The sequence below is a fragment of the Aethalodelphis obliquidens genome, unplaced genomic scaffold (assembly GCF_003676395.1).
Source record: "Aethalodelphis obliquidens isolate GAN/ISIS:26980383/991018 unplaced genomic scaffold, ASM367639v1 scaffold86, whole genome shotgun sequence".
In the NCBI taxonomy this organism is placed as follows: Eukaryota; Metazoa; Chordata; class Mammalia; order Artiodactyla; family Delphinidae; genus Aethalodelphis; species Aethalodelphis obliquidens.
The window spans coordinates 672,412-696,605 of NW_020838030.1; the positions used below are offsets into that span (position 1 = coordinate 672,412).

Genomic DNA, 24,194 nt, shown 5'->3' on the forward strand with positions numbered 1-24,194 from the left:
GCCAGAGCTCCTGGCTCACAAAGGGCATGGTGTGCATGGGACCTCAGCTGCTGAGATTGTCCTTAGATGCGGCCAGAGCCCCTTCAGAGGCAAATACCCCAGCTAGGCGTCCATTTGCTGTGTGACCCGGAGCAGTAGTGCTTGCGTCTCTGAGCCTGTTTCCTCACCTCTAACCTCGGGGCTCGGAGGCCTGGCACAGGCTGGTACCCAGGTCCCGGCCTGTGCACAGATGGGCTGGTGCTCAGTCATGCACCTGCCCTCCTGCCTCTCGGTGCCCTTGTGGGCCAGGGCTGGGGCTCCAGGCCTGCTCTGTGGGCAGCAAGGACTTGCTGTTCTCCCATGGCTGGGGGTCTGGTGTTTTCGTTTAGGAAACATCATGGACCTGAACAGAGATAGACCCAGGGTAGCAGGGGCTCGGGGCAGACTGGGAAATGCTGTGGCAGGGACACGAGAAGCCGAGGGAGAGGCCATTCTAGCTGGCAGCGTCTGGACACACTCCCTGGAGAAGGTGGCGTGTGCATGTGTCTCCAAGGACGATGGGGATTTGGGAGTTGGGAGGGGCGTGAGGGAGGAAGGAACGGCTGCAACAAACATGTGGAGGTGGGAACTGCACTGCACGTGCCCAGACCCCCGTGTGTCGTCCTTGTGCTTGGGGACCATGCCCAACCTGGACATGTCCTCTTCCTCACCCTCCGCCGCTGGGCAGCGGAGTGGCCGCTGCAGACATGTGTGCCCCTGGCCTCCAGCCCCCGGCCCAACATGCGCCCTCTGGAGCCTGCTTGTCAGTGGCGGGGCAGCTCCTCCCGTCCGGCTCGTGTCTGTGTGTGTCTGGGAAAAGGCGGTCCACCCTGTGAGCACCCTTCCAGGACGCGGGTGTGCAGGGTTCCCTGGCGGCCTGGAGAGAAGACCTTGTCCTGAAAGGGGTCGCCGGGCAGCTGGAAAACGGGTTCTGGGATGAAAGAGCAGAGGTGCATTGCATTCAGCAAAGTTTATGGTCATTCTTTCAGCCTTTCCTTCCTTATCATCCGGCACGGACCCCAGTCTCCTCTTCGTCCTTGTGTTCCACTTATGTGTTCATCTCACCTGTGAGCACTCGTTCTTTCCATCACTTGCTCATCCACAGACGTGTCTTCTGCGGTACGTTTGTGAGCTCCAGGCATGTTCTGTTAACCCTGGCTGGTGAGATGGGAGACGGGTGCCCGGGTTAAGAGTGTGGCCTCTGCAGCCAGACTGGCTGGGTTCAAATCCTGGCTCTGCTGCTTTCTAGTTGTAGGACCTGAGACCAGTCATTTGATCTCTCTGAACCTCAGTTTTCTCACCTGTGAAAAGAGAGGACTAATGTCTACCTCAGAGGGTCACTGTGGCGGTTACATGAATCCACGTAAAGAACTTGCTAGTGTTTGCTGCCATAATTGTGATTCAACAAATGTGTTATACTGAGGCAGCCTGCAGAGGTAGTGAGCCCCCCATCACTGGAGGTATGTAAGCTGAAGTGGGACAGTATTGGGCGGTGCCAAGTCCACAGGACTTCTAACAGACAGGTGACCTCTGTGGGGAATCCCCTGTGCTTTGCTGTTGGCCTTTTGTGCCCTGTCCTTTGAGGAACATCTTGGGCCCTGGGAATAGTGTTCCAGGTGGGCTTGGCTTTGAGACGATGGGAGCCCCGTCTCTGGGGCCCACTCTGCAGCAGTGGGGAAAGGGCTGGGCGCTCTGGGTTCTGTTCTTGCTGTTGTCCCGTGCAGGCTGGGAGACTTCAGTCACATCCCCTCTGTGAGACCTAGTTCCTTATCTGTGAAGCAGTATCTCTGGGGGATCGAGGGCAGTTCCTGTAAGCCGCCCGATCCCTAAGTGAGCCACACAGTCAGTGGTGTCTGCTGTCATCTCTCACCATGATTCCTCCCAGGCTAGGGCGGGCTCCTGGCCCATGATGTTTCTGGGCTCCTGAGAATGTGTCTCTCGCTGTCAATCCAGCTTATAAATCAGAAGTCTCTGTCTGGCCCAGCCAACCCTTCCTTGGAAACCACGGGCCAGAACTCTCCCTTTTCCTCCTCCTCTTCCCCACCCAACCAGCCTTGGCCGGGCCTGTACACCAGTTGGCTCACCTGTGAGTTTGGGACAGCCTCTTGCCCCACAGCCCTGTACCCCTCCTCTCCACGTGGTCCTTGTCGTCCTGGTAGGCTCAGCTCAGACATGACTGTCCCTGAGAGCAGCTCTGACAGCGCAGCGCCCACAGCGGGCAGTGCTCTGGCCTGAGCCCGGGGCTGTGTGGCTTACCTCCCCAGCATCTCCGCCTGACCTTTCCTCTCTCCCTGCCTGCCGACTGGCAGTTCCTTGGCGGCAGAGGCTGTGACACACCTCTAGGCCACCTGGGCTTAGCACAGAATAGCTGCTCGTTAAGGTGTGTCCAGTGAATGAACGAATCCGCACGACTGCTGTACCTCCCCTGCCAGGTGGAGCGTGGCAGAGACACGGGGTGTCCTCTGCCCACCTGCAGGGACGTCTAACTTGGCCACCTCTCTGGGTCTCCTCCGCCCTCCCTGATGCTACTTCTTTCCCTCCTTTGCTGGCTTCTCCCCTCCCCACCTGCGCATCCCAGGCGTCAGTACTCGGCCCCCGGGTGACCTCAGCAGTGACCACTCCCACGTCAATGTCTCGCCTCAGACCCCTTCCACGAGCTCCGAGGCAGGCCTCTGGCTGCCGCTTGATCCTCAAGCCCAGTGTGACGTCAAGGGCTCCCAGCCTTCCTCTGTGAGCCTGCTCCTCCCAGCTGGCCCCAGCCCGGGTGCGGGGCCCCCATCTGTAGAGCTGCTCGTCCAGAAAGCTTTGCCAAGGCCAATGGGCTCCTCTTTTTCTCTCTCCTTCGTCGCATCCACCGTAGATCCTGTCGGTTTGACCTTCACAGCACTTCCAGGACCCGACTGCTTCTCCTCGCCTCCGTGGGCGGCAGCCTAAGCCCCATCATCTCCTAGTCCAACAGACCCTCACCCCTGGGGTATTTGCACTCAGCCAGGGGACCCTGTTACCAATAAGTCAGCCCACTTCCCTCCTCTGCTGGGGCCCTTGATGGCTCCCACCTCCCCCGCATCTCCTAACACTCTCCTCTCCCGCCCCTCTGGGCCAGAGCCTGGGCCTGCCTGGCGGCCTGTCCCCTCTGCCTAAGATACGTGCTCGGCTCATCCTGGCACCTCCTCAAATGCTTTGCTCAAGTGTCCTCTGCCCTGAGCATCCTTCGTGCCTCCGCCCCCTGCACCTCCCACTCCTGGTCTCCTTCGCTCTCTCTTGCACAAGACTCAGGACCACCCTCCCTCTTAGGTTTGTCTGTCCGCTGGTCCCCCCGCTCTGAGTGTCCCGCGCCATGGCAGACTTTCTGTCTGTCTTGTTCACCATGTACCCCTGGGGCCATGGCACATGCTCCATGAATCTTTGTTGAACGGGTGGTTGCACAGACCGTGCTGCTCTCTGGGAAGTGAGTACCTTGAGGGCAGGGCCGGCTGGCCGGCAGCGCGTGCGCCGTACTGGGAGCGCCCCGCAGCCTCTGACGGCCTCACCCTCCCCGCAGACATCAACGAGTGCGTGACGGACCTGCACACGTGCAGCCGGGGCGAGCACTGCATGAACACGGTGGGCTCCTTCCGCTGCTACAAGGCTCTCACCTGTGAGTCCGGCTACATGCTCAAGGATGGCGAGTGCACAGGTGAGGCGAGCTGGCTGGAGGCCCCGCCCACCTCCCCACCCCCGCCCCACCTTCTGATCCGCCCCCAGCCCGCCTGCAGCCCGCCTGCAGCCCACCTGGCCCGCCCAGAGCCTTCTCCCTTCTGGCAAGCTCCCAGCCCTGGGGTTTCCTGCGATGGTTTAGGGGCAGAGGCTGGGGCGGGGGGTGGCCCCCGAGGTAAGTGTGTCTGGGTCAGTTATTCCCCTCCCTATGCCTCAGTGCCCACAGAAGGGTCACTTCTGTCCTTTTTACCAGAAAATTCTAGCCTCCTCAGAAGAGAGAGAGGTTCCATTGAACCGTTTCAGCAGATGCTTCCCCAGTGTCATTTGTGGGCCTGGCAGGGTTCTGGGTGGCAGGGGTACCGGTGAGGGTGTGCTCTTGTCTCTGGCCTCCTGATGGGGGGACCGGCGGGCCCACAGGCACGCGGGGCTGGGTGTTGCTTTAGGTGGGGTCCAAAGAGGCCGGCCCCTTGTGGCGGTGATGTCTGGGCGCAGACCTGCAGGATGAGAGGCCCCTGGGAAGGGTGTTCCAGGCAGAGGGAGCAGCAGGTGTCATGCCCTTAGGGAGGGGAGGAGTCTTGGCACAAAGGGCAGAAAGGGTGTCTCGGGTGAGAGCACGCTGCCGGTGGAAGGAGGCTGCGGGGTTGGCAGGCCCAGATAGGCGAGCAGTTGGGAGTTTGTTTCACCCGTGACGGGAAGCGTTTTATTTTAACTGAAAACGTCTAGAAGAAAGTCACCCAGGAGGTGAGACCCAGAGCAGTGCTCCATTGTTGCAAGCCCGGAAAATGGCGGTGGGAAGCGGCTCTGAGGTCGGCGGGAGCTCAGGCAGGTGTTGAACGCACTCCATGCCGGGCCCTGAGCTGGGCGCGGAGCAGGGGTGGGGTGAGCTGGCAGGAGATGAGCCCAGGCCCCTCGGCGCACACCCGTGCACACCCACACATGCCCACAGGGCTCACACAGATCCACGGTGAGCCCCCTTTAGAGAACCCTGACACGTGGGGAGGGGGGCCGTCTCCCTGGACGCCCCAGCACCCCCACCCCTCTCATCCCAGGGCCTCCTTCTTAGACCAGAGTGGCTGGGCAGGGGCTGTGTTCTCAGCCTCCCGGGGGTCCTTGGAGGGGGTTCTAGAACCCAGCATGGGGTTGCCTAGAGGCTGGGCTCCTTTGGGAAAGTGGTGGAAACCTTGGAAACTGGAGGGGGTGGATGGATGAACAACACACGGACAGACCCACAAGGTTGGTTGGTCAGGCCGTCAGGAGGCCGAGGCGGTCCCGGCTGTGCCACTAGCCCTCTGTGTCCCCTTTCTGCTCCGTGCCTCGGTTTCCTCGTCTGGAAAGAGCCCGACATGCCTGCTGTGCGGGAAGCACAGGGGAAGCATGGGGCCTGCACTTTGTAAACTGGGTGCTGCACAGCGGGGAGGGGCACCTGTGACCTGCTGGTGCCACACCGCAGGCGGGGACAGCGGTGCCGTCCAGGTCTGGCAGTTCCATCGTTGGAATCTCCAAGCCTGGCTGCCCAGAAGCAGTGCCCCAGCTCTGGAACCCTGCCTGTGCCTCAGGTTCCCCTGTGAAGGAGGGGGCTCGTCATAGCCTGCTTCTGGGTACATGTAAGCACTGAGTAAATAAGTACGTCTCAGAGCCCTTGGGACAACGCCTGGTAGCACGGCAGAGTTCAGTGAGGGGGTGACGTTGTTGTACTGCTGGCATGGGCCACGGCAGCTCCCTGTGACATAGAAGACCTTTGTAACCGTCAAGGTCACTGTGGAGATGTGCGGGCGGGGGCCTGCCAGCCCGCCGGCCCCTGACCCCCGGCCTGGTCTGTGTGGCAGACGTGGACGAGTGTGAGCTGGGCACACACAACTGCCAGGCGGGCTCCGTGTGCCGTAACACCAAGGGCTCCTTCTACTGCCAGGCGCGGCAGCGCTGCATGGAGGGCTTCCTGCAGGACCCCGAGGGCAACTGCGTGGGTGAGTGGGGCCTGGAGGGGCTGCCTGGCCCTGGGGGTCTTTAGGAGAGGTCGTTGGGGAGATAGGCTCTGAGGGCTTTACGGAAGAGGGAGGCCTGGCTCGCTGCACTTGCCCCCTCCCGGCCTCAGTGTCCCTCTGTGAATGGATGTGTCAGTGCCTGGGCCCCGCGAGGCACTTGCAGAATGGAAGCTCTTATTATCCTGAACTGTCTGCTCGCGGCTGAGTTACTTCTCTTGTGGCCTCAGTTTACCCATCTGTGGGATTGGACTGGATGAAGGTGTATCACGTTTTTCTAACCTACCCAACAGCGCTTGGGTTCTGGGAGGGAAAGCCCACGGGTCCTGGGACTCAGGGACCGGATAGTCTGACCTGCCAGCCCGACCTGGACTGGTCTGGGGCCCAGGACTGGCCGCCTCCCAGTGCAGCCCTGGACTCAGATGCTGGGGCTCCAGGAGGGGCTCCAGCAGGCTCCCTGTCACCCGCACCCCGCTCCGCAGACATCAATGAGTGCACGTCGCTCTCCGAGCCATGTCGGCCAGGCTTCAGCTGCATCAACACGGTGGGCTCCTACACGTGCCAGAGGAACCCGGTGATCTGCGGGCGTGGCTACCACGCCAGCCAGGACGGGACCAAGTGTGTGGGTAAGGCCCGCCTCCCCCTAGCCTCTGGCTTCCCGGGTGCCCTGGGCCGGGGCGGCTGGTGCAGGGGGAGAGTCCGGGCCTCAGGGTGCCCTGCTTGCCTCCCCCTGCAGATGTGAACGAGTGTGAGGCGGGCGTGCACCGCTGCGGCGAGGGGCAGGTATGCCACAACCTCCCCGGCTCCTACCGCTGTGACTGCAAGCCTGGCTTCCAGCGGGACGCCTTCGGCCGCGCCTGTGTCGGTAGGTGGGACTGGTGGCCGGGACCCCGTCCGGCTGCCCTGAGAGGTGCCCGCCTGCCCCAGGCCCTCCCCCCGGCCAGCCTTGCCCTGACCACACGGCCGGCCCTCTGTGGGCTGGACAGCCTTCCTGCCGTCCTGTCCAGCTGCGGCTCTGCTCTTGGTCCCCATCGCGCTCTTTTCTTGCCCTTTGCTGTGCCGTCTGTCTCTCCATGTCTGCCTCTGGTCTCTGTCCAACACCTCCTCTGCCGTCTTCCCCTGCTCCCTCTTCCCCTGCGTTCCTTCTGGGCTCCTGGGTCCCTCTCCTCCCCGGGGCTGGAGGCGGCTGGCGTCCAGGCCCCCTCCGCCCTCCCTGAGGCCCTGCACCTGCCGCCCGCCCCGCAGACGTGAACGAGTGCTGGAGCTCGCCCAGCCGCCTGTGCCAGCACGCGTGCGAGAACACGCTCGGCTCCTACCGCTGCTCCTGCGCCTCCGGCTTCCGGCTGGCGGCCGACGGCAAGCGTTGCGAAGGTACGGCCGACCCGGCCTCTGACCCGTGGCGCCCCGTGCAGGGCCCCAGGCCTCAGCTGCACGCTGCTTCCTGCCAGGGCCCCCCACTGCCATCTCAGACCCAAGGGCTGGGGGTGTGTGTTGTGTGCACCCCTGGGCGGGAGCTCCCGGCAGGCAGTGGGGGCGGCCCAGCCTCTGCCCCTTGGTAGGTGCTGACCCTGGTCATGACCGCGGTGCCCTGGGCTTCAGGCGGGGGGCAGAGTGAGTGAGATGAGAGGTAGGCCTGTGGCCACGCGGACGGCCCGGCGGCCACACAGCACCTGGCAGTGCCCTCCAGAGTCACCCCATCTTGGTTTTCCAGAGCCCAGAAATCTAGATATTTATGCGAAGTCTGCTGGTTTGTACATGTCGCTGGTGGATCTAAACTTAAACACACTGTGTGGTAAACCGAGCACGTGAACTCACCCATGTGGGGTGCGCCTGGGGCTGACGGAGGGGACGCGTGAGGGACCGTCACGCTGTTCCCCACCTGTGTTCATGGTGTGGTTGGGCCGGGTCTGGGGGGGTTGGTGTGGAGGGGTGCAGGGGTCCCAGGCTGCTCAGTGAAGTGGGGAGGGGTCCCGTGAGTAAGGGGGCGTGGGGTCTCTGGCCCCATTTGCTGGTGCCGCCTTTCCCAGCACTCCCCTGGAGGCGCGTTCCTCATTTCCCTCCTGGGGAGGTGAGTGTGCTGAGACCCCTGGGAAGGCCATGCACCTCTCTCTGATTGCCTGGCCTGGCCAAAGAGCTGGCCTCTTGTGGGACGGGACCAGCCCAGGGACAGGGGAGCGACCCCAGGCCTGGCTGTGTCAGACGGCACTTGGATGGGCTCCCAAAACAGACCCTGTCACTCCCTTTCACTCACGGGGGTTACAGCCCCCTGTGAGCCCTCCCCCGGGCCAGGCTGGGTGCAGACAGCCGTGGGGGTGGAGCAGCATTCCCACCCTAGCTGTAGTTCATTCGTTCACTTCTTGGCCCTTCTGCCTTCCCCCCCGCCGCCGCCCCTACTTCAGGCCACTTCTCTCCAGCTCCATCTGTGGCTGGACGGTAGAGACTCAGAGGTGGAACCAGCGTGGCCCCTGGCCCCCGGGAGCTCAGAGCCCGGTAGAGGAGAGAAGCCACTCATTCACTCATTCACGGCTTCCATCATTTTGTGTGAAAGCTGTGTATGTTGTGAGGTCCCGAGGATCATGCGTCAGACAGTGGCCTCAAGGCCACGTGTGAGCTGACCCCGTCCCCCGCACTCTGCTCTGACCACACCGGCCTCCTCACTCTTCTGTGCGTGTACAGGGCGCACCCTCACCTCGGGGCCTGTGCTCTCACCGTGCCTTCTGCCTGGAACGCTTCCCCAGATGCCCGCGCGACTCTAACACTGCAGCCCTCCCAGACGCACCCCTGCCCCTTCTCTGCTCTCTTCCCATAGCACGCGCCACCTTCTGCCGTACTAGGTATTCCGCCCCTTTAATCCCCCCACTTCTTCCCCAGCACACACGTGAACATCAGCTCTATGACAGCGGGGTGGTTGTCCGTCTTGCTCGTGGCCCTGTCCCCACGCTCAGCACAGGCCTGGCGCTTGTCGGAGCCCGGCAGGTCTTGGTTGGATGAATGAGAGACAAGTCCCTGCCCACAAGGAACTCAGAGTCCAGCAGATGCCCCATCTCCCCCGTCCTCCACTCACACAGCTCACCCGCTGCCTCGCAGGCCGGCTCTCACCCCTCCCCCACCCCCATGCAGGCCGGCCCTGGGGGTCAAGGGCAGGTCCTTGTTAGCACCTAGGTGACATCTCCCGGACCCATCTCTACCCAGTGCTGTGGACCCTCAGTAGGGCAGCATCTAGCTCCCCGTGTGGGGATCTGAGCCCCACCTGTGGCTGCTTCCTCTAGGCAGTAGGCCGGGACTGCACCAGCAAGCTTTAATATATTACTGCCCCTGCCTACTGCATGTCTCAGGCAGGCTCCTTGCCTTTTTCTGGGCCTCTGGTTCCCCGTCGGCCCGAAGGGAGGCTGGAACTGATGGTCTCTCAAGATAAGGCTCCGGGTGAGCCGGACCTTGGCCCTCTGGGCTGGAAGGACACCTCAGTGACCTCCGGCTGGTCTGTCTGCAGACGTGAACGAGTGTGAGGCCCAGCGCTGCAGCCAGGAGTGCGCCAACATCTATGGCTCCTACCAGTGCTACTGCCGCCAGGGCTACCAGCTGGCTGAGGACGGGCATACCTGCACAGGTACCTCTCCTCTGCCCAGGGCCCCCTTCCTGAGAGACACCACTTCCCATGTGCCAGGCTCCTCGAGTCCCCACCGGGCCGGGGACACAGGCCACACGGAGGCCTTAGCGTCATATCAGAGTTTGAGACCCAGCCGGGCGTTTCCTGGCTGTGCCGCCTTGGACAAATGCTTCCCACGTCTGACGTCAGTGGGATGAAGGATTAAGTTAATTACAGTTGATCCTTGAATGACACGGGGTTTAGGGCCTCCCCTCCCCGATAGTCAGAAATCCACATATAACTTTACAGGCGGCCCTTTGTATCTGCGGTTCCGCATCTGTGGTTGAACCGAGGACAGATGGCGTAGTACTGTAGTATTTATTGGAAAAAGTCCTCGTGTAAGTGGACCTGTGCAGTTCAAACCTGTGTTGTTCAGGGGTCAGCTGTACCTTGTCCACACCCTGTCTGGTACCTGATTGGCCCTCAGCTGGCAGTAGCAAGTATGGGGCGGCCCCAGGAGGCAAGCCCTGGAATGCGGGTCCTGTGAGCTCTGTGGCCTCAGGCAGCTCTCTTCCTCTCTCAGCCCTGTCGTCCTTATCTGTAAAATGGGCCCCTAGGCTCCACTGCTGTGGCAGGATGACCCAGGGTTCACGAGGGGCTGAAACTCTCTCTGGCAGACATTGACGAGTGCGCTCAGGGCGCCGGCATCCTCTGCACCTTCCGCTGCATCAACGTGCCAGGAAGCTACCAGTGCGTGTGCCCAGAGCGCGGCTACACCATGACGGCCAACGGGAGGTCCTGCAAAGGTGAGTGCGGGGTCCGCCCCACCGGGGCCTCAGGCAGCCTCCAAGCAGGCCCAGAAGCCTCATGCAGCTGGCTGTGCTCCCAGAGCTCTGACACCAAGTGCATAGGCAGAGAATGGCTGATGCCACTGGTGGCCGTGTTCACCGAGGTCTACGCCTGGGATGAGGCAGGTGGCAGTCTTTCTGCTGCTTGACCCAGCTTAGAGGCTTGGACTCTGCTCTGGGCCCTGCCCTGCGAGCGGGACGGGGGTCCTGTGGGATGGTTCTAAAGACAGGAGACCTACCCAGCCTATTCAAGAGAAGCCTCAGGGGTCCCAGAAGCTGGCCAAGCCTTCGTGGCTGCAGAGCTGTCTGCTTTTTAATTTAAAAAATAATCTGTCTGGGGCTTCCCTGGTTGCGCAGTGGTTGAGAGTCCGCCTGCCGATGCAGGGGACACGGATTCGTGCCCTGGTCCGGGAAGATCCCACATGCCGCGGAGCGGCTGGGCCCGTGAGCCATGGCCTCTGGGCCTGCGCGTCCGGAGCCTGTGCTCCACAATGGGAGAGGCCACAACGGTGAGAGGCCCGCGTAGCGCAAAAAAAAAAAAAAAAAAAATCAGTGTGGACTCTGTAAAAGGTGAGGGTCTTACCTGCCGCAAACAGCTGTGCGGGAACGATGACTCCATGTGCCTAGAGCGTGATTTCAGTTTTGAACCTGAGGCCCTGTTCTGCTTGATGGTGGGAGCACAGCACGGGCTTCTTGGGCGGCTCAGACACTGCCATGATTCTGGTCCTTGAAGGCGCTTCAGGCCGGAAACCTGTTGGCGTTCAGGACATCTCCCCCGACCCCTCCTCCCTGGCCTTCCTGGCGCGGGGGCTGGGGAATGGCCTGTGCTGGCAGCACAGAGGCTCCCAGGCCCTTGGCTACTGTACAGAGTGGAAGAGACGGGAGTATGTGACGCTCGGGTGGCACGTGAGCTGTGCGCCCACAGGCCGAGCTGCTCTGAGACCCAGGCCCCTGGGGCGGGCTGGGGTGGCTCGGACGAGGGTCTCCAGCTCTGGGCATCCCTCCCATCGCCCTCCTCTGCTCCCCCCAGACCTGGACGAGTGTGCACTGGGCACCCACAACTGCTCTGAGGCTGAGACCTGCCATAACATCCAGGGTGGCTTCCGCTGCCTGCGTTTCGAGTGTCCCCCAAACTACGTCCGGGTCTCTGAAACGTGAGTGCCCCCACCGGCCTCGGCCAATCCACACTGCCCAGGGCGGAGGCCAGGTGACCGGCGCATGCCTTCACCACCTCCTGCTCTTCACAGGCCCCACTGCCAGGTCTGCGGTCTGATGACTATAAATGGTACAAGAGAGCACCTTGCGGAAAGCTTGGAGCATAGAGCATGAAAGGAGGAAAACTCACACACAAAAATCTCTTTCAAACACACACAAACACACACACACACACACACACACATTATCTTTTGCCGTGTAACGAGTTCTTTCCAGCACTTCGCATCTTAACGTGACAAGTAGTTATCATCTCACACAGTCTTGGAGGGTCACGAGCCAAGGAGCTGCTTAGCTGGGTGGTCCTGGCTAAGGGTCGCGTAGGGCTGGGTCCTCTGAAGGCTTGACTGGGGCTGCAGGATCCCGCTGCCCACTCATGGCTCTGGGCAGGAGGCCTCAGCGCCTCACTATGTGGCCTCTTCATGGGGCCGGAGCTCTCCCAGCACGGGTCATGAAGAAGGCAAGTGAAGGTCCCAATCCTAAAAGTGACATATCATCACTTCTGCTCCTGGCCACACAGTCCAGCACTGCATGGGGTACCCTGGGAGGCAACATTCAAAGTGTGAGTGACAGGAGGGGACACACCGGGGCCATCTCGCAGGCTGGTGACCACACTCCCTAGTGATGCCTCTTGGTGTTTCGCCGTATTTCCTGTCCTTTCCTTACTAAACATGCATTTCCATAGAGGACTTGCTGGAGCGCCCATCTTGTTTTCTCTGCGCGGTGCTGTCATGTGGATGTGCTCGGTTGTTCGAAGCGTGCTTTCTCTGCTTGGTCGCCGTCTTTTGCATCTGTGCGTGCAGCCCGCCTGGGGTGGCGCTTCTGAGCATGTATGCGCTCGTGATTTACTTGCCGGCTGTCCTGCTGACCCCGTGACATGCTTGCTAATACACACAGTGCTGGGGAGTGTCTACGTGCAGGTGTGTTGGGACGCTTGGGTGACTGTGTCTGGGTGACCCTGGGCAGGTGACCTCCCTTCCCTGGGTCTCAGCTGCTCCGCCTGCAACATGGGTGATGGTAGCGCCAGCCCCAGGGTGGGTGTCAGCACGGCATGAGTGAAAACACGTCATGAGTTTACAGAGTGTATGGCATGGCCTGGTGCTGCATTAGTGCCATGTGTTGGTGACGTCATATCCCAACACTGCGTGGCTGGGCACTGTGGTCCCCCAGTTGGGGAGCTCTGCTCAGAACATCCACTAGACCTGCTGAGCCCTGGTGGCCATTTTGGAAGCACTGAGCTTTGAGACAGGGATTTGGTGATGGAGGTGACGGTGTCTCATTGCACCCCGAAGAGACCAGATTGTTGCTGAGCTTAGAAACCGAAGCCTTGGGCCCCGTGGGGTTTGGTGCAGGTTCTGTCATCGTGGTCCTGTAGCGTGGCCGAGTTCCCGGCGTCCTCTGGAGCAGGTGTGACTCAGCTCTCTGATCCTCGGAGAGGGGAAAGGGCAGGCCATCCCAAGTCAGAAGAGGAAATGGCTCCGCAGGAGAGTCAATCATGGAAGAAAAGGGAATCTGAGAAAAGATTACAACAGTAAAAACACCGAGGCCAGGGAATCCATGCACATAGGCAAGGGAAAGAATGCAGGCAGGGAGGTAAGAATGACAAGCTCCCTGGCGCTGTGCTGAGAGCCCGCATGTTTATAACCTCACCCCTTCCCACCAGTGAAATCGCAAGGCCATTAACCCGTCCTACGACGAGGAAGCTGAGGTCCAGGGAGGTCAGGTGACCCGGCAGAGGCTGCGAGGCTGCCGAGGGCGGAGCTGGGCTGGGGGCCGGCGCCCGGTCGGGCTGGGTGAGTGTAGGGGTGGGAACGAGCCCGCCGCTGACGCCCCCGCCGTGCGCCCCGCAGGAAGTGCGAGCGCGCGCTGTGCCACGACTTCATGGAGTGCCAGAACGCGCCGGCGCGCATCACGTACTACCGGCTCAACTTCCAGACCGGGCTGCTCGTGCCGGCGCACATCTTCCGCATCAGCCCGGTGCCCGCCTTCGCCGGCGACACCATCGCGCTGACCATCACCAAGGGCAACGAGGAGGGCTACTTCGGCACGCGCCGCCTCAACGCCTACACGGGCGTCGTCTTCCTGCAGCGGTCCGTGCGCGAGCCACGGGACTTCGCCCTGGACGTGGAGATGAAGCTATGGCGGCAGGGCTCCGTCACCACCTTCCTGGCCAAGATGCACATCTTCTTCACCACCTTTGCCCTGTGAGGCGCGGCCGCGGACGAGCGCGTGGAGCCCCGGGTTCTCCCTGGCCCGGCGCCCCGGCCGCACGCCTCTTTCCGTGCTCCCTGCCGGCCGCGTGGGGGGCGGGCGATGTGGCCAGTTTACTCTGACCCTGTAAATTAACTTAATTTTGCTGACCTGTTCCTCGCGTTTCGGCCTCTCCTGTGCCCCTGGAGGGAGCTTTGCGCAGGCCACTGCTGGTGCCCCGTGGATGGGGTCGGAGGATCCGAGGCTGGACATGACCAAGACTGGAATCAGCGACCACGTTGGACATTTTGGACTCAACTGGGTGACCTGTCCCCAATGATGATATTCTGTTTCATGTTCCACTGTGATTAGCTCTTCACTTTTTTTAAAAATCGTTTTTAAGTGTTTTTGTTTAATTATAAAGTAGTACATGTATATTGCAAATATATATATATATTCAAATAGTACAAAAGGGTTATGAAGTAAAAAAGTGAAAACAGAAAACCCGCTTCCTTTTGTGCAGCGTTTGCGTGTGCCAGCGGTGCCTGCGTGTCTTGGGCCCCCGCCTCGGGCCTCACCTTGGGTTGCTGAAAGGACGGCAGTGGGAGCGTGCTCGCTTCTGATCCTACTTCTTCTCCTCCGCCTGCGTTTCCCTCTTCCCTCCTCTCCTTCTCCACATGTGGGCGGCACCTGGCTTGTCACTTTGGACGCTGTCCAAAAGCTGGACATCTACGTTTAGTGTTACTTTTGTCACCTCCTGACCGACTGCTCTTCGCACCTGATGACGAACGTGCGTGAGACTGTTCAGCGTAGAAATGAGCTAATGGTTAGCTAAATCCAGTTCTCTCTCGGGCCAGCCGTTCTCCATTGGTGTTCCATCCTGCGGAGGCTGTAACTCCGTGTCCCAGTGTATTTGGCCATTGTCGGTATTATAGCTTCACCAGTGGTGCCAGGGCTATGGGGACATATCACGGGAGGTAGGAGTAACCTGCAAAATGAGACTGGAGTGCCCTCCAGTCATTAGCAGTTCATCCAGCGAATCGTCTCTCATGTGACTACATGTCTTCCAGGACAAGGCTATTCAGGTTTGCAGCGTCCATTTCACTTCGTCAGGTTCCAAAGGCAGGAGTGAGCTCGGCTTCACCCTTTCAGCCGTCTGGTATAATGGAGCTGAGAGATGGCGTTGCCTGTTTCTTTAAGCCTCATGAGATACTAATGTCCTGGACAAATGTAGTTGTTGCGTAACCCATTCATCCTTTCCCCTCAGCTGTGATTCCGATTCTCTCCACTTGTACCCCAGTTCTTCTACGTTGGGAATGGACGTTAGGTTTGGCCATCGTGCTGGTCTAGATGAAAGGCAGCAATGCCCGTCCAGCGAGCACCTCCCCCCCGTACCCCGGCGCACTCCGTTCCTATAGGTAGAGTTAACCAGGGGGCCATCTCAACCAGCGGGCGACACACAGCTGCAACCCTGAGTTTGCCAGATGGGGTGAAGGCATCGTCCACCCCATCAGGCCCTTAGGAATTCTGACACCAAGGTTTAAAACTCTAGTTATGGTTTCTTGCTTAGGAATCAGTCCTGCTTCCTGCGTGCACAGTGGCAGCCTTGCCCCCGGGACAGTTGCATCAGATACAAAAAAAGAAAGTTGAGACGGTGTCATGCCAGCATCCTCCCCCTGTGTGAAGAATTGTGCGGTCACAACAATTCTACCCCACCCCCGTCCCAGATCACCTGAAAAGCAGAGGAATCTTTCTAGTGGGGACCTGCCTTGGCTCCCTGGTGTTGAGGGTGAACGTATACTCAGGAAGGCTTGAAAACCAGCCCTTCGCGTCTTTATCTTCCCCGCCCCATGTCAGACGACTGGGGTCTCAGATGCCGTTCTAACTCTCTGCCTAAACATCATTCCAAGGAGGAGGTCTCTGCCTGCTGTTGACACTGTGGGGTGTAACGTGTGATCCTTGGTTTGAAGAAATGTGATTTGGTGGTCCCAACTGGCACACTGTCTCTCGTGCCCACACTCTTACAGTATCTGTAAGGGTCCAGGAGGCGTCCTAACACAGTTTCTGGTTATGCCCTCCCCATGGAGTCCCAGGTGGCATAACCTCCTCCCAGCCTTCATGTATGAGCATTGCCCACCAGGGAAGCTCCTCTGAGCCTTTGGTGTCCAGAGTTTTTATTGGAGCTGGTTGGTAGTTGGGGCACACCTTTTCCCTGACACAAGGGAGCAGTACAATTGCTAACGCTTTTACCAGTGGTGACCTGGGGGCATGTCCTGGTGGAGCGGATGCTGCAACAGATGCGACGGTGCAAGCATTTGAAAAATACAACAGCAGAATTGGCTGGTTGCCGCTAAGCTGTATTGCCCTGCAGAGGGACAGTGAGAAAGTTGAAGCTGTTAACGAGCAGGTATTGGCTAAGGGTGAGAGGCAGGGGCCCTCGGCGGCAGCTCCCAAAGAGGCGCCTGGCTCCCGCAGTGGAAGGGCAGACCGAGCCGTGTGGCAGGCTGAAGACCTGCGTGTGAGAGTCACAGAGATCCAGGGGCGTTTGACTGCTCGGCCAAGGTCTGCCGTGGGACGTTAAGGGCTGGTGTGGAAACCTGGGGTCCTCAAGATGGAGGAGACCCTCTGGAGGTGCAGAGGGGACCGGCCCTTTCAGTAAGAGCCAGCGCTGTCGTGCCTGAAGAGACTGCTGTCAGCCACCACCAGGCAGCAGGTGCCCCCGCAGGAGCTCCCTCGCCTCCTCTACTGGCTGCCAGGCTGATAACAGATTCAGTCTGTTTGGGAATTTTCCCTCCTGCACAGTGGAGTTCATATGTGATGGGCCTGAGCCGATGACACCCGTGTTTCCCGACACTGATTGGTTCCAGGATGGGCCTCGGATGTACCCGAGGTCTTCGCGGGGGTACTGAGATGGAGGTGGTTTTCTTGACCCCTGCCCTTGAACCTAAGGGGCTGTCGGGCCTGGAGCGGCCACCGCCACGTGACAGCAGGTGAAAGCTGAGACTGAAGTCTGGGTGGAGCCCCTGAGGGGGCAGCACAACCGCAGAGCCTGAGCTCTGAAACCTACCAGGCCCGAGGCCACCCGACCTTTGAATTTTCTGCCTTTATCTTCTCTTTCATGTAAGCTAGCTTGATTGTTTTCTGTCAAATGCAACAGGCAAAGTCCAACAGAATGCAGTAACAAGTGAGGAAGGGTGTGCCGGGCAAAGGGAATGGCATGTGCAAAGCTTCTGAGCTGGGGAAGAAGGCTGGTGTGCTGGAGACTTGAGGAGTGAGGGGCGTGGTTAGAGGGTGGGGGGCGGGTGGCCGGAGTCACAGCAGACCGCAGATGTGACCCTAATTAATTCTCAGGGCAGTGGGGGTCTGTTGAAGCACTGGGGGCCACCTTTGCAGTTTATAGACATCCCTCTGGTTGCAGTCTGGAGGGTAGATAGTAGGCATGAGGGCAAGCCTAGGGGGCTTTTTTTGGGGAGGTAGGATTTTTCGTCTGTAATGGTCTTGTTTTAGGTGTCATTCAGTCTCTTAATTGCTTTGTACCGCTTTAAACTTGTATCGTTGTCACTGTGGGTCTGGTCTGTTGCTGCAGAGCCCTCCTTGGGATGCCCCCCTACAGTAAGCCCTGTGATGCCTCCCGGGCTGCCTTCCAGAAAGGCAGCACCAGTCAGCCTCCTGTGCCCCGTGTCCCATGGGTGGTCTCACTTGCTGACACGTGCCAAGAGGAGGAGCGGGCAGGGCCGTTGGCCTGTGTGCGGGGAGGGGGTAGTGGTGGTTCTGAGCATTGTACGTGGGTGCCCAGGCCTGCTTCATGCAAGTCACTGAGCTCCCCCAACATCAGGGTCCCTCCCGGAGAGCTGAGGGCCCGTGGGCTCCATTGCATGGCTGGCACAGTGTTTAGAAAAGTCTTGAGCCAACGTGTAAACATGGAGAATTTTCACCCAAACGTGTAGGTTTTCAGCTTTTCTGGAAACCCCAGGCCTCTTCCTTCCTGTGGTTTCCCAAGGTAAAGCTATTCTTTTAAAATGTGTCGATTCGGTAGCCCCCGTGGCCCCTTAGAACCTCATGGCCCCTGCGAAACAGACCATATGGCAAAGTGGTGACAGCCTGGCTGGAGATGGTGAGCGTCCCGTCACGGGAGGTGTGCAAGTTGGGCCCAGAAGGTCCGCTGGACGTGGGATGGGGCCCTGGAGTTTCTGTCTTGTCCACGTTCCATGATTTTGTGAGGCAGGCGTTGTCCCCTCCTGCTTTTCTGCAAGCCAGTGGGGTGGAGGAGGTTCTTTCCAACAGGCTGGACGTTCCAGGCACATGAGCCGGGCAATGGTGCCCCCTCGTGGCTGCAGCCCAGCCCAGGAGCTCTACCAATGACCAATGGAGAGGGATGGATTTGGACAAGTGGGATGGGGGAAGGTGTTTCTGGTGGCAGGGAGGGCCGTGGTACCTCATGGCGGCGCACGAGAGACCCTGACCATGGCCCAGTGTGGCTGGAGGGAAGGCTGTAGTGGGAGCAGAGGCTGGAAGTCTGGGGGAGGCCAGATGGGGAGGGCACCAGGTGCGGAGCGAGGAGTGGTCCTCGAGGGGACATGAGCCTGAGTGGCGCCCTGACTTTGGCAGCGTGATCACCCCTCCCTTGAACAGCAGGTGTGTCCGTGGCCCCGGTGCTGAGGTCTCCCAGGCTCTGCTCCTCTGCCCTATCTGTGGGACCAAGAATTCCCACCCATAAGAATCTTCCTGGCAAGTGAATTTACTGACCTGGTTACTGACCTGGCCTGGCCTGCCATGGATGGGACCACCATTGACGGCCAGGTGCTTTAATGGTGGAACTGGGGGTAAATGGTGCCACGCAGAGAACTGACATGCCTGGGCTCCGCCAGCATCTACCGGGAGACACCATAGGGGTTTAGCCGCTGTGCTTGGGGCTCTGCATCGCTAAGATTGCTTTTCATCCTGCTGTGACCTGTGAGGGAGGGCTTCTGTTCCCATTCTACAGAAGTGGAAACTGAGGCTCAGAGAGAGCATGTGACTTGCCCAAGGTCATACAGAGACTCAAACCCAGATCTGCCTGACTGCAAAAGCTCATGGCTCAAGGGAATGGGAGGACAAGGGACAAAACACTTGCAAAAGACACAGATGACAAAGGGCAGTTATCTAAAAAACACAAAGAACTCAAAATTCAACAATAAGAAAATGAATAACCTAATTTTAAAATGGGCAAAAAATCTGAACACACACTTCACCAGAGAAGATCTACAGATGGCAAACAAGCAGGTGCAAAGATGCTCCACATCATACGTCAGTAGGGAACTATAGATTAAAACAAGGAAGTATCACCGCACACCGATTAGAATGGCCAAAATCTTGAATGCTGACAACACCAAATTCTGGTGAGGATGTGCATCAGCAGGCCCTCTCACTCACTGCTGGTGAGAACACAAAACTGTACAGCTACTCTGGAAGATACTTGGCGTTTCTTACAAAATTAAAAATACTCTTTAACATACAATTCAGCAGTTGCCATCGTTGGTATTTACCCAAATGAGCTGAAAACTTATGTGCACCCAAAAACGAGAACATGGTTGTTTATGGCAGCTTTATTCATATTCGCCCAAACCAGGAAGCAACCAAGATGTCCTTCAGTAGGTGAATGGATAAATAAACTGCGGTACCTCCAGACAATGGAATGTTATTCAGCACTAAGAAGAAATGAGCTAACAAGTCATGAAAATACAGGAGGAACCATAAATGCCTATTACTAAGTGAAAGAAGCCAATCTGAAAACGCTGAAAACTGTACGATTCCAACTTTTATGACATTCTAGAAAAGCCAGAACTATGGAGACAGTAAAAAGATGAGTAGTCGCCAGGAGTTTGGGGGGAGGGAGGGGTGAATAGGTGGAGACCAGAGGCTGTTTAAGGGAGTGAAACTATTCTTTATGGTATTACAATGGTGGACAGATGTCATTATACGTTTTCTGAACCCATAAGATGTGAACCACCAAGAGTGAACCCTCATATAAATGATGGACTTTCGTTACTAACAGTGCAGCAGGGCTCGTCAGTCGTAACAAATGCAACACTGTGATGGGGAATGCCGATGGTTAGGCAGACTGTACACGTGTGCAAGTAGGGGGTGTGTGGGAACTCTGCACTTCCCACACAACATTGCTGTGAACCTAAAACTGCTCAGAAAAAGAAAAAATCACTGAGTTGCCCTAACCAGCCTCTGGAAACTCACAGTCTGGTGGGGTTTGGACAGAAACAGGTACAACCATTTGGACAGTCAGTGCAATGATGAGAAGGCCACGGGGGCTGTGGACACTCAGAGGAGCTATTACACTGGCATCAGGGAAGCCTCCCTGGAAGAAGTGTTGTCTCCAGTGGGCTTTCACGGCCCAGGTGGAGTAGCAGGGCAGGCATTACAGGCAGAGGAACCAGCACGAAGAAGGGCATGGAGGTGTGAGGCTCTGGGGGAACAGCGGAAGTTCGAGGTGCAGAGTGGGGTTTCGAGGGCAGAGATGAGTCGCAGGAGGTGGGCTAGGCTGGAGGCGAGGTTTGGGTTTGTGCGGGCTCCTCTGGGAGCGAAGGTGGAGGTGGTGGTGGTGGTGGGTGGGGTCCGCGGCGACACCTGGCGGTAGCGCGCGGAACTGCGGGCGGCCGCGCAGGCGCAGACCGGGGAGAAGCTGTGCTCGCCTGGGCGGGCTGGGCTGGGCAGAGTGCTGGCCCTGTCCTGGAGCAGAAATCAGAGGGTCCGTGAATATAGATGCGCAAAATATGACATCTTTTGTTTGTCACTAACCTCTAATGGAAATGAAGCGTTTCCTTTCATTATGAGCACAGGCAACAAACCGCAGTAGCATTAACTGTGTTGCCATCACATCTCAGGAGTCTCAAAACAGCGGCCCATCAGTACTTTGAAATTACCACCTGCCGCTGGATCGCGTTAGGAAGCATGGTGTTAGGAAGCAGGCCCACATTGTGCCGTAGTATAGACTTCTTTTTAGTATTTTGATAACTATAATTTCAATCTAATTGGCAGTTAAAAACCTACAGTGTCCTCCAGACCGTCACAGGTGCCTCTGGCACACACACGTGCACACGCAGACATGCACAAGCACACACACAGTGTTTGCGACCCCCTCCCAGGAGGAATGATGACACCAGCGAGTGCCCCCTGTAAGGTGCTGACCATATAATTTATCGTCTGCATCTGCACGCTTGGGTGCAAAAGGGGCAGCAGGTGTGCACAGACTCTCCCTCGCATCGGGGGCCTGTGGGGCGTCAGTGGTTGTGTCTGTGGGTGGGTGAGCTTGAGTGTGGAGGAACCAGTGGAGTGCATCTGATGTGGGGGGTGCCGTGTGTGCGTGCGCGCGCGCGCGTGCGTGTGTGTATGTAGTGGGTCTGTCTCTGGTGTTTGGGTTCTGGCAGCGGCCTGACCTACAGCCCCGAGTTCAGCCTGGTCATTCTGGCCCTCACAGGGGATTTTGCTCAGGTGTTTCCAGGGGTGGCAGGTGGTATTGGTGGGGGGGTCTGCCCTGCCTCGTCTGAGGGAGACAGGTGGGCTCCGTGTCGCCTTCTTGTGTCGCCAAACTCATCCTCCCTCCCGTGATCACCCCCGTTTTACAGATGCAGAAACTGAGGCCCAGAGAGGTTGAGTGTTTTGCGCAGGCCACACAGGCAGTGCAGCCATGAATGATGAGGGGCAGGATTCCTGGTGTTTCTGAACCTCGGTGTCCTTGCCTTTCATTTCAGGAGAGGAAGATGCCTGAGGCCGAGACAGAAGGGGGGTCTCAGCGTTGGCCCCTCTCCTGTGCAATTCCCATCCCGACTCCTTATCCTTCCCAGCTTCAAGTCCAAGTTCCGCGGCCTGGTATCACTCCCAATCCATCCCGGTGCTCCAGCCACCCCAGCACTAGCCCTTCCCAGCTCCCTTGAGCGCCTTCACACCTCCAGGCCTCCGCCCATTCTGTTCCCTGTGCTGGGAGTGCCTGGCAGATTCACTCATCCTGCAGACCTCTGCTCTGACCACTCCACATAGAGTTGGTGCGTCCCGCTGTGCTCACCACTGACTTCACACAGCCCTGGGGGCAGCCCTTCTCAGGATTTACCCAGATAAACATGATCTCTGTTTCCCCAGCACTTAGCACCAGGTACAGCATAAAGTAGGCACTAATAAATGTTTATTGAATGAATAAACACACATGTTTGCACACCCCCGCACCCACCCATGAGCTGCTCCAGAGAAAGGCTGGGTCCTCTCCGGCTACTCAGGTGGTCATCAGAGTTGGTTCAACTGTCTAGGTTGGGCCCAGAGCTGCAGTAGGAGCAGGGCTGGCTGGTGGTGGCGGCAGCATTGGGCGGGGTCCCAGGCTGGGGTCTGGGAGCTGCACACCCGCCGCGTGCTCCTTGGGGGGGTCCCCCCGAGGGTCCCCCATGGGCTCAGCTCTCTGTGGTTCTTTCAGTCTCGGACCTAAAAGGTCAGTGCTGAGCCACACCTTATCCTCTCCTCTGTCCATTTATCAGGTCGGAAGCTCAAGGCTGGTCCGGCCCAGCTGGGGCCAAGGTTTATGTGCTTGTCCTCCCTACCCCAGCCACTCTGACCCTGTGAAACACGCCAGGAAGGGCGGGGACAGGAAGGGGACAGTGGGTCTCTGCGCCTGCTCCGGGACACTGTCAGCCACGTCAGGATTTATGCTTCGCTGCCCCCACCCTGAGAGCTGGTCACCGGGCTGACGCCCTTGGGCTGACGCTGGGCCATCCCTGCAGGGGGCCTGGCCAGGCCTGCGGGCCGCGAGCTTGCCAGGAGGTGGCAAGAGGGGCAGAGGCATTCTGAGATCCCGGCTGCCCTCACAGATTGGGCCCAGAGTGAACACAGGTCCCCCGTCACTGATGCGGGATGGGAACTCCCGTGGTGGGGGGGTAGCATCTGAGCAAGGGGGCCTGAGCTGAGCCCAGCCTGGTCCCGCTGAGACACTGGCTAGGACATTGGTCAGGGCTTCAGTTTCCTCAACTGTCAGTGGGCTTAAATCTTAGTAGCCACCCCTCGGGCCCCTCGGACGGTGTGCGTCCACATTGGTTAACGCGGGGACACCGGCTGTTTGTGTCTGTCTGGGGGGCTCTTCCCTACTTGTTGGACCGGCCACCCCAACCCCATGTTCTTTTGGGGAGCTCCCCTCCCCCATCCACGTGGTCTTCGCCGAACGCCTTCCCGTCCATCTGTCCAGGCATCGGGGTTGAAGAGGGAGCCTCCTCAGCAGGGGTCCTCAGGCACTGGCCGTGGCTCAGATGTTCAAGGAGTCAAGGGAGAGGTGGTGTTAGGGGGCTTGCTGGCTGCAAACTGAGTTCCAGAAATCACAGTGGACAGGGTTGTGGGGAAGGGGCAGGTGAGCCAGAGTTGGATCAGGGGTGCACGGCGGTGGCATCTCAGGTCACCCAGTTGCTCAGTTAGAAATCTGGAGTGGCTGGACTCCTGTCAGTCCCCACATGCAAACCATCAGTGAGCCCTGCCCGCTGGACCCTCAGAACATTCCAGAACGCGACCTCTTCCCCGGCCTCTCCGCCTCCCCTAACCCTCAGAGCACTTCAGAACCCAACCAGCTCCTCTTCCTGTCCTGTCAGCAGCCCGGCTCCAGCCGCCAGCATCTCTCACCTGGGTCCTGGCAGTGGCTTCAGCCTTATCACTGAGCCACAGCCCTCCCGTCTGCACAACCCTTTCTCCTCACTGCCTGAGCAGTTATGTTAAGTAACTGGCCTGTTCTCAGTCCCTCCCCGCCCCATGGCTTGCCATCACACCCAGGATAAATGTCAGTTCCTTACTGTAGCCTATTGAGACCGTCCTAGTTCCACCTCCTGCGCACCCTGCGACCTGACCTCACATCCTTCGCTCCCTTCCACGTCCATCGGCACCTCCTCGCTGTTCCTCGTCCCGCCTAGTGCATCACGGCCTTTGCACTGCTCTTTCCTCTGACTGGAACGCTTGGTTCCCAGGTACTCCTAAGACTCCTGTCCTCCCTTCGTGCGGGTCTTTCCTCAATTGTCACCTCCCCACAGAGGTCTTCCCTGACCCCACATGTACAATAACCCCCCGACTCACTGCCTAGCATTCCCTGTCTTCTTAGCCTTTTTTATTTACCTTTAAAGCACATGCACTGATAATATTTTGTACATTTAGTTGTGTGATTACCGTCTGGGGTCCCTGCTAGACCGACCCAGTGGTGTGATGAGTGCTACGATGGGGGCGACTCGGGGCTCTGGGGGTGGTCTCGGAGCATGGCGCTGCCCCTCTCTCGGCCTCAGTTTCTCCTCTGTACCCTAAGGCCTGGGCCCTCCCTCTGGTACTGCCTGCTAATGTGATGTGGGTAATTCTGAGTCTTCGCTTTGTCCTGGAAGAGAGGTTGCCATGGAAACAAAGGCTGAGGCTCCAGTGGAGGGAGCATCCACCTCCCTTTGTTAGATCCAGGGAAGGCTGCCTTCTGGGGGCCCCGCTGCCTGGTTTCGGGGCAGAATGCTGCCTGAGGTCTGTGCTTGTTGAGGGGCAAGGCCGGCCATCCTCCTCACCCTCCAGCCTGCCATTCACTCCATCAGTTTGTGAGACACTTGATGGAAGGGCACAAGTCACCGGACAGGGTGGAGGATCAGGGGCCCAGGGAACCAAGGCATCTGGACCCAACCCTGT

General features: G+C 58.8%; 1 protein-coding gene across 9 annotated transcripts in view; it reads left to right on the forward strand.

The window, feature by feature from the left end:
- FBLN2 (fibulin 2) overlaps positions 1-14,006 on the forward strand; it is a 74,892-nt gene extending 60,886 nt beyond the window's left edge. For 2 of the 9 annotated variants that reach the window (XM_027093686.1, XM_027093689.1), the window contains 9 exons: positions 3,560-3,694; positions 5,541-5,678; positions 6,176-6,319; positions 6,430-6,558; positions 6,939-7,064; positions 9,184-9,300; positions 9,957-10,085; positions 11,158-11,281; positions 13,190-13,547. In XM_027093686.1, coding sequence (XP_026949487.1) covers positions 3,560-3,694; positions 5,541-5,678; positions 6,176-6,319; positions 6,430-6,558; positions 6,939-7,064; positions 9,184-9,300; positions 9,957-10,085; positions 11,158-11,281; positions 13,190-13,547 — 1,400 coding nt within the window. Of the gene's footprint in view, positions 1-3,559; positions 3,695-5,540; positions 5,679-6,175; positions 6,320-6,429; positions 6,559-6,938; positions 7,065-9,183; positions 9,301-9,956; positions 10,086-11,157; positions 11,286-12,691; positions 12,896-13,002; positions 13,149-13,189 lie in introns of those variants that run through there. The other 7 variants (XM_027093691.1, XM_027093692.1, XM_027093687.1 and 4 more) reach the window with 7 other exon arrangements.
- The last annotated feature ends 10,188 nt before the right edge of the window (positions 14,007-24,194 follow it).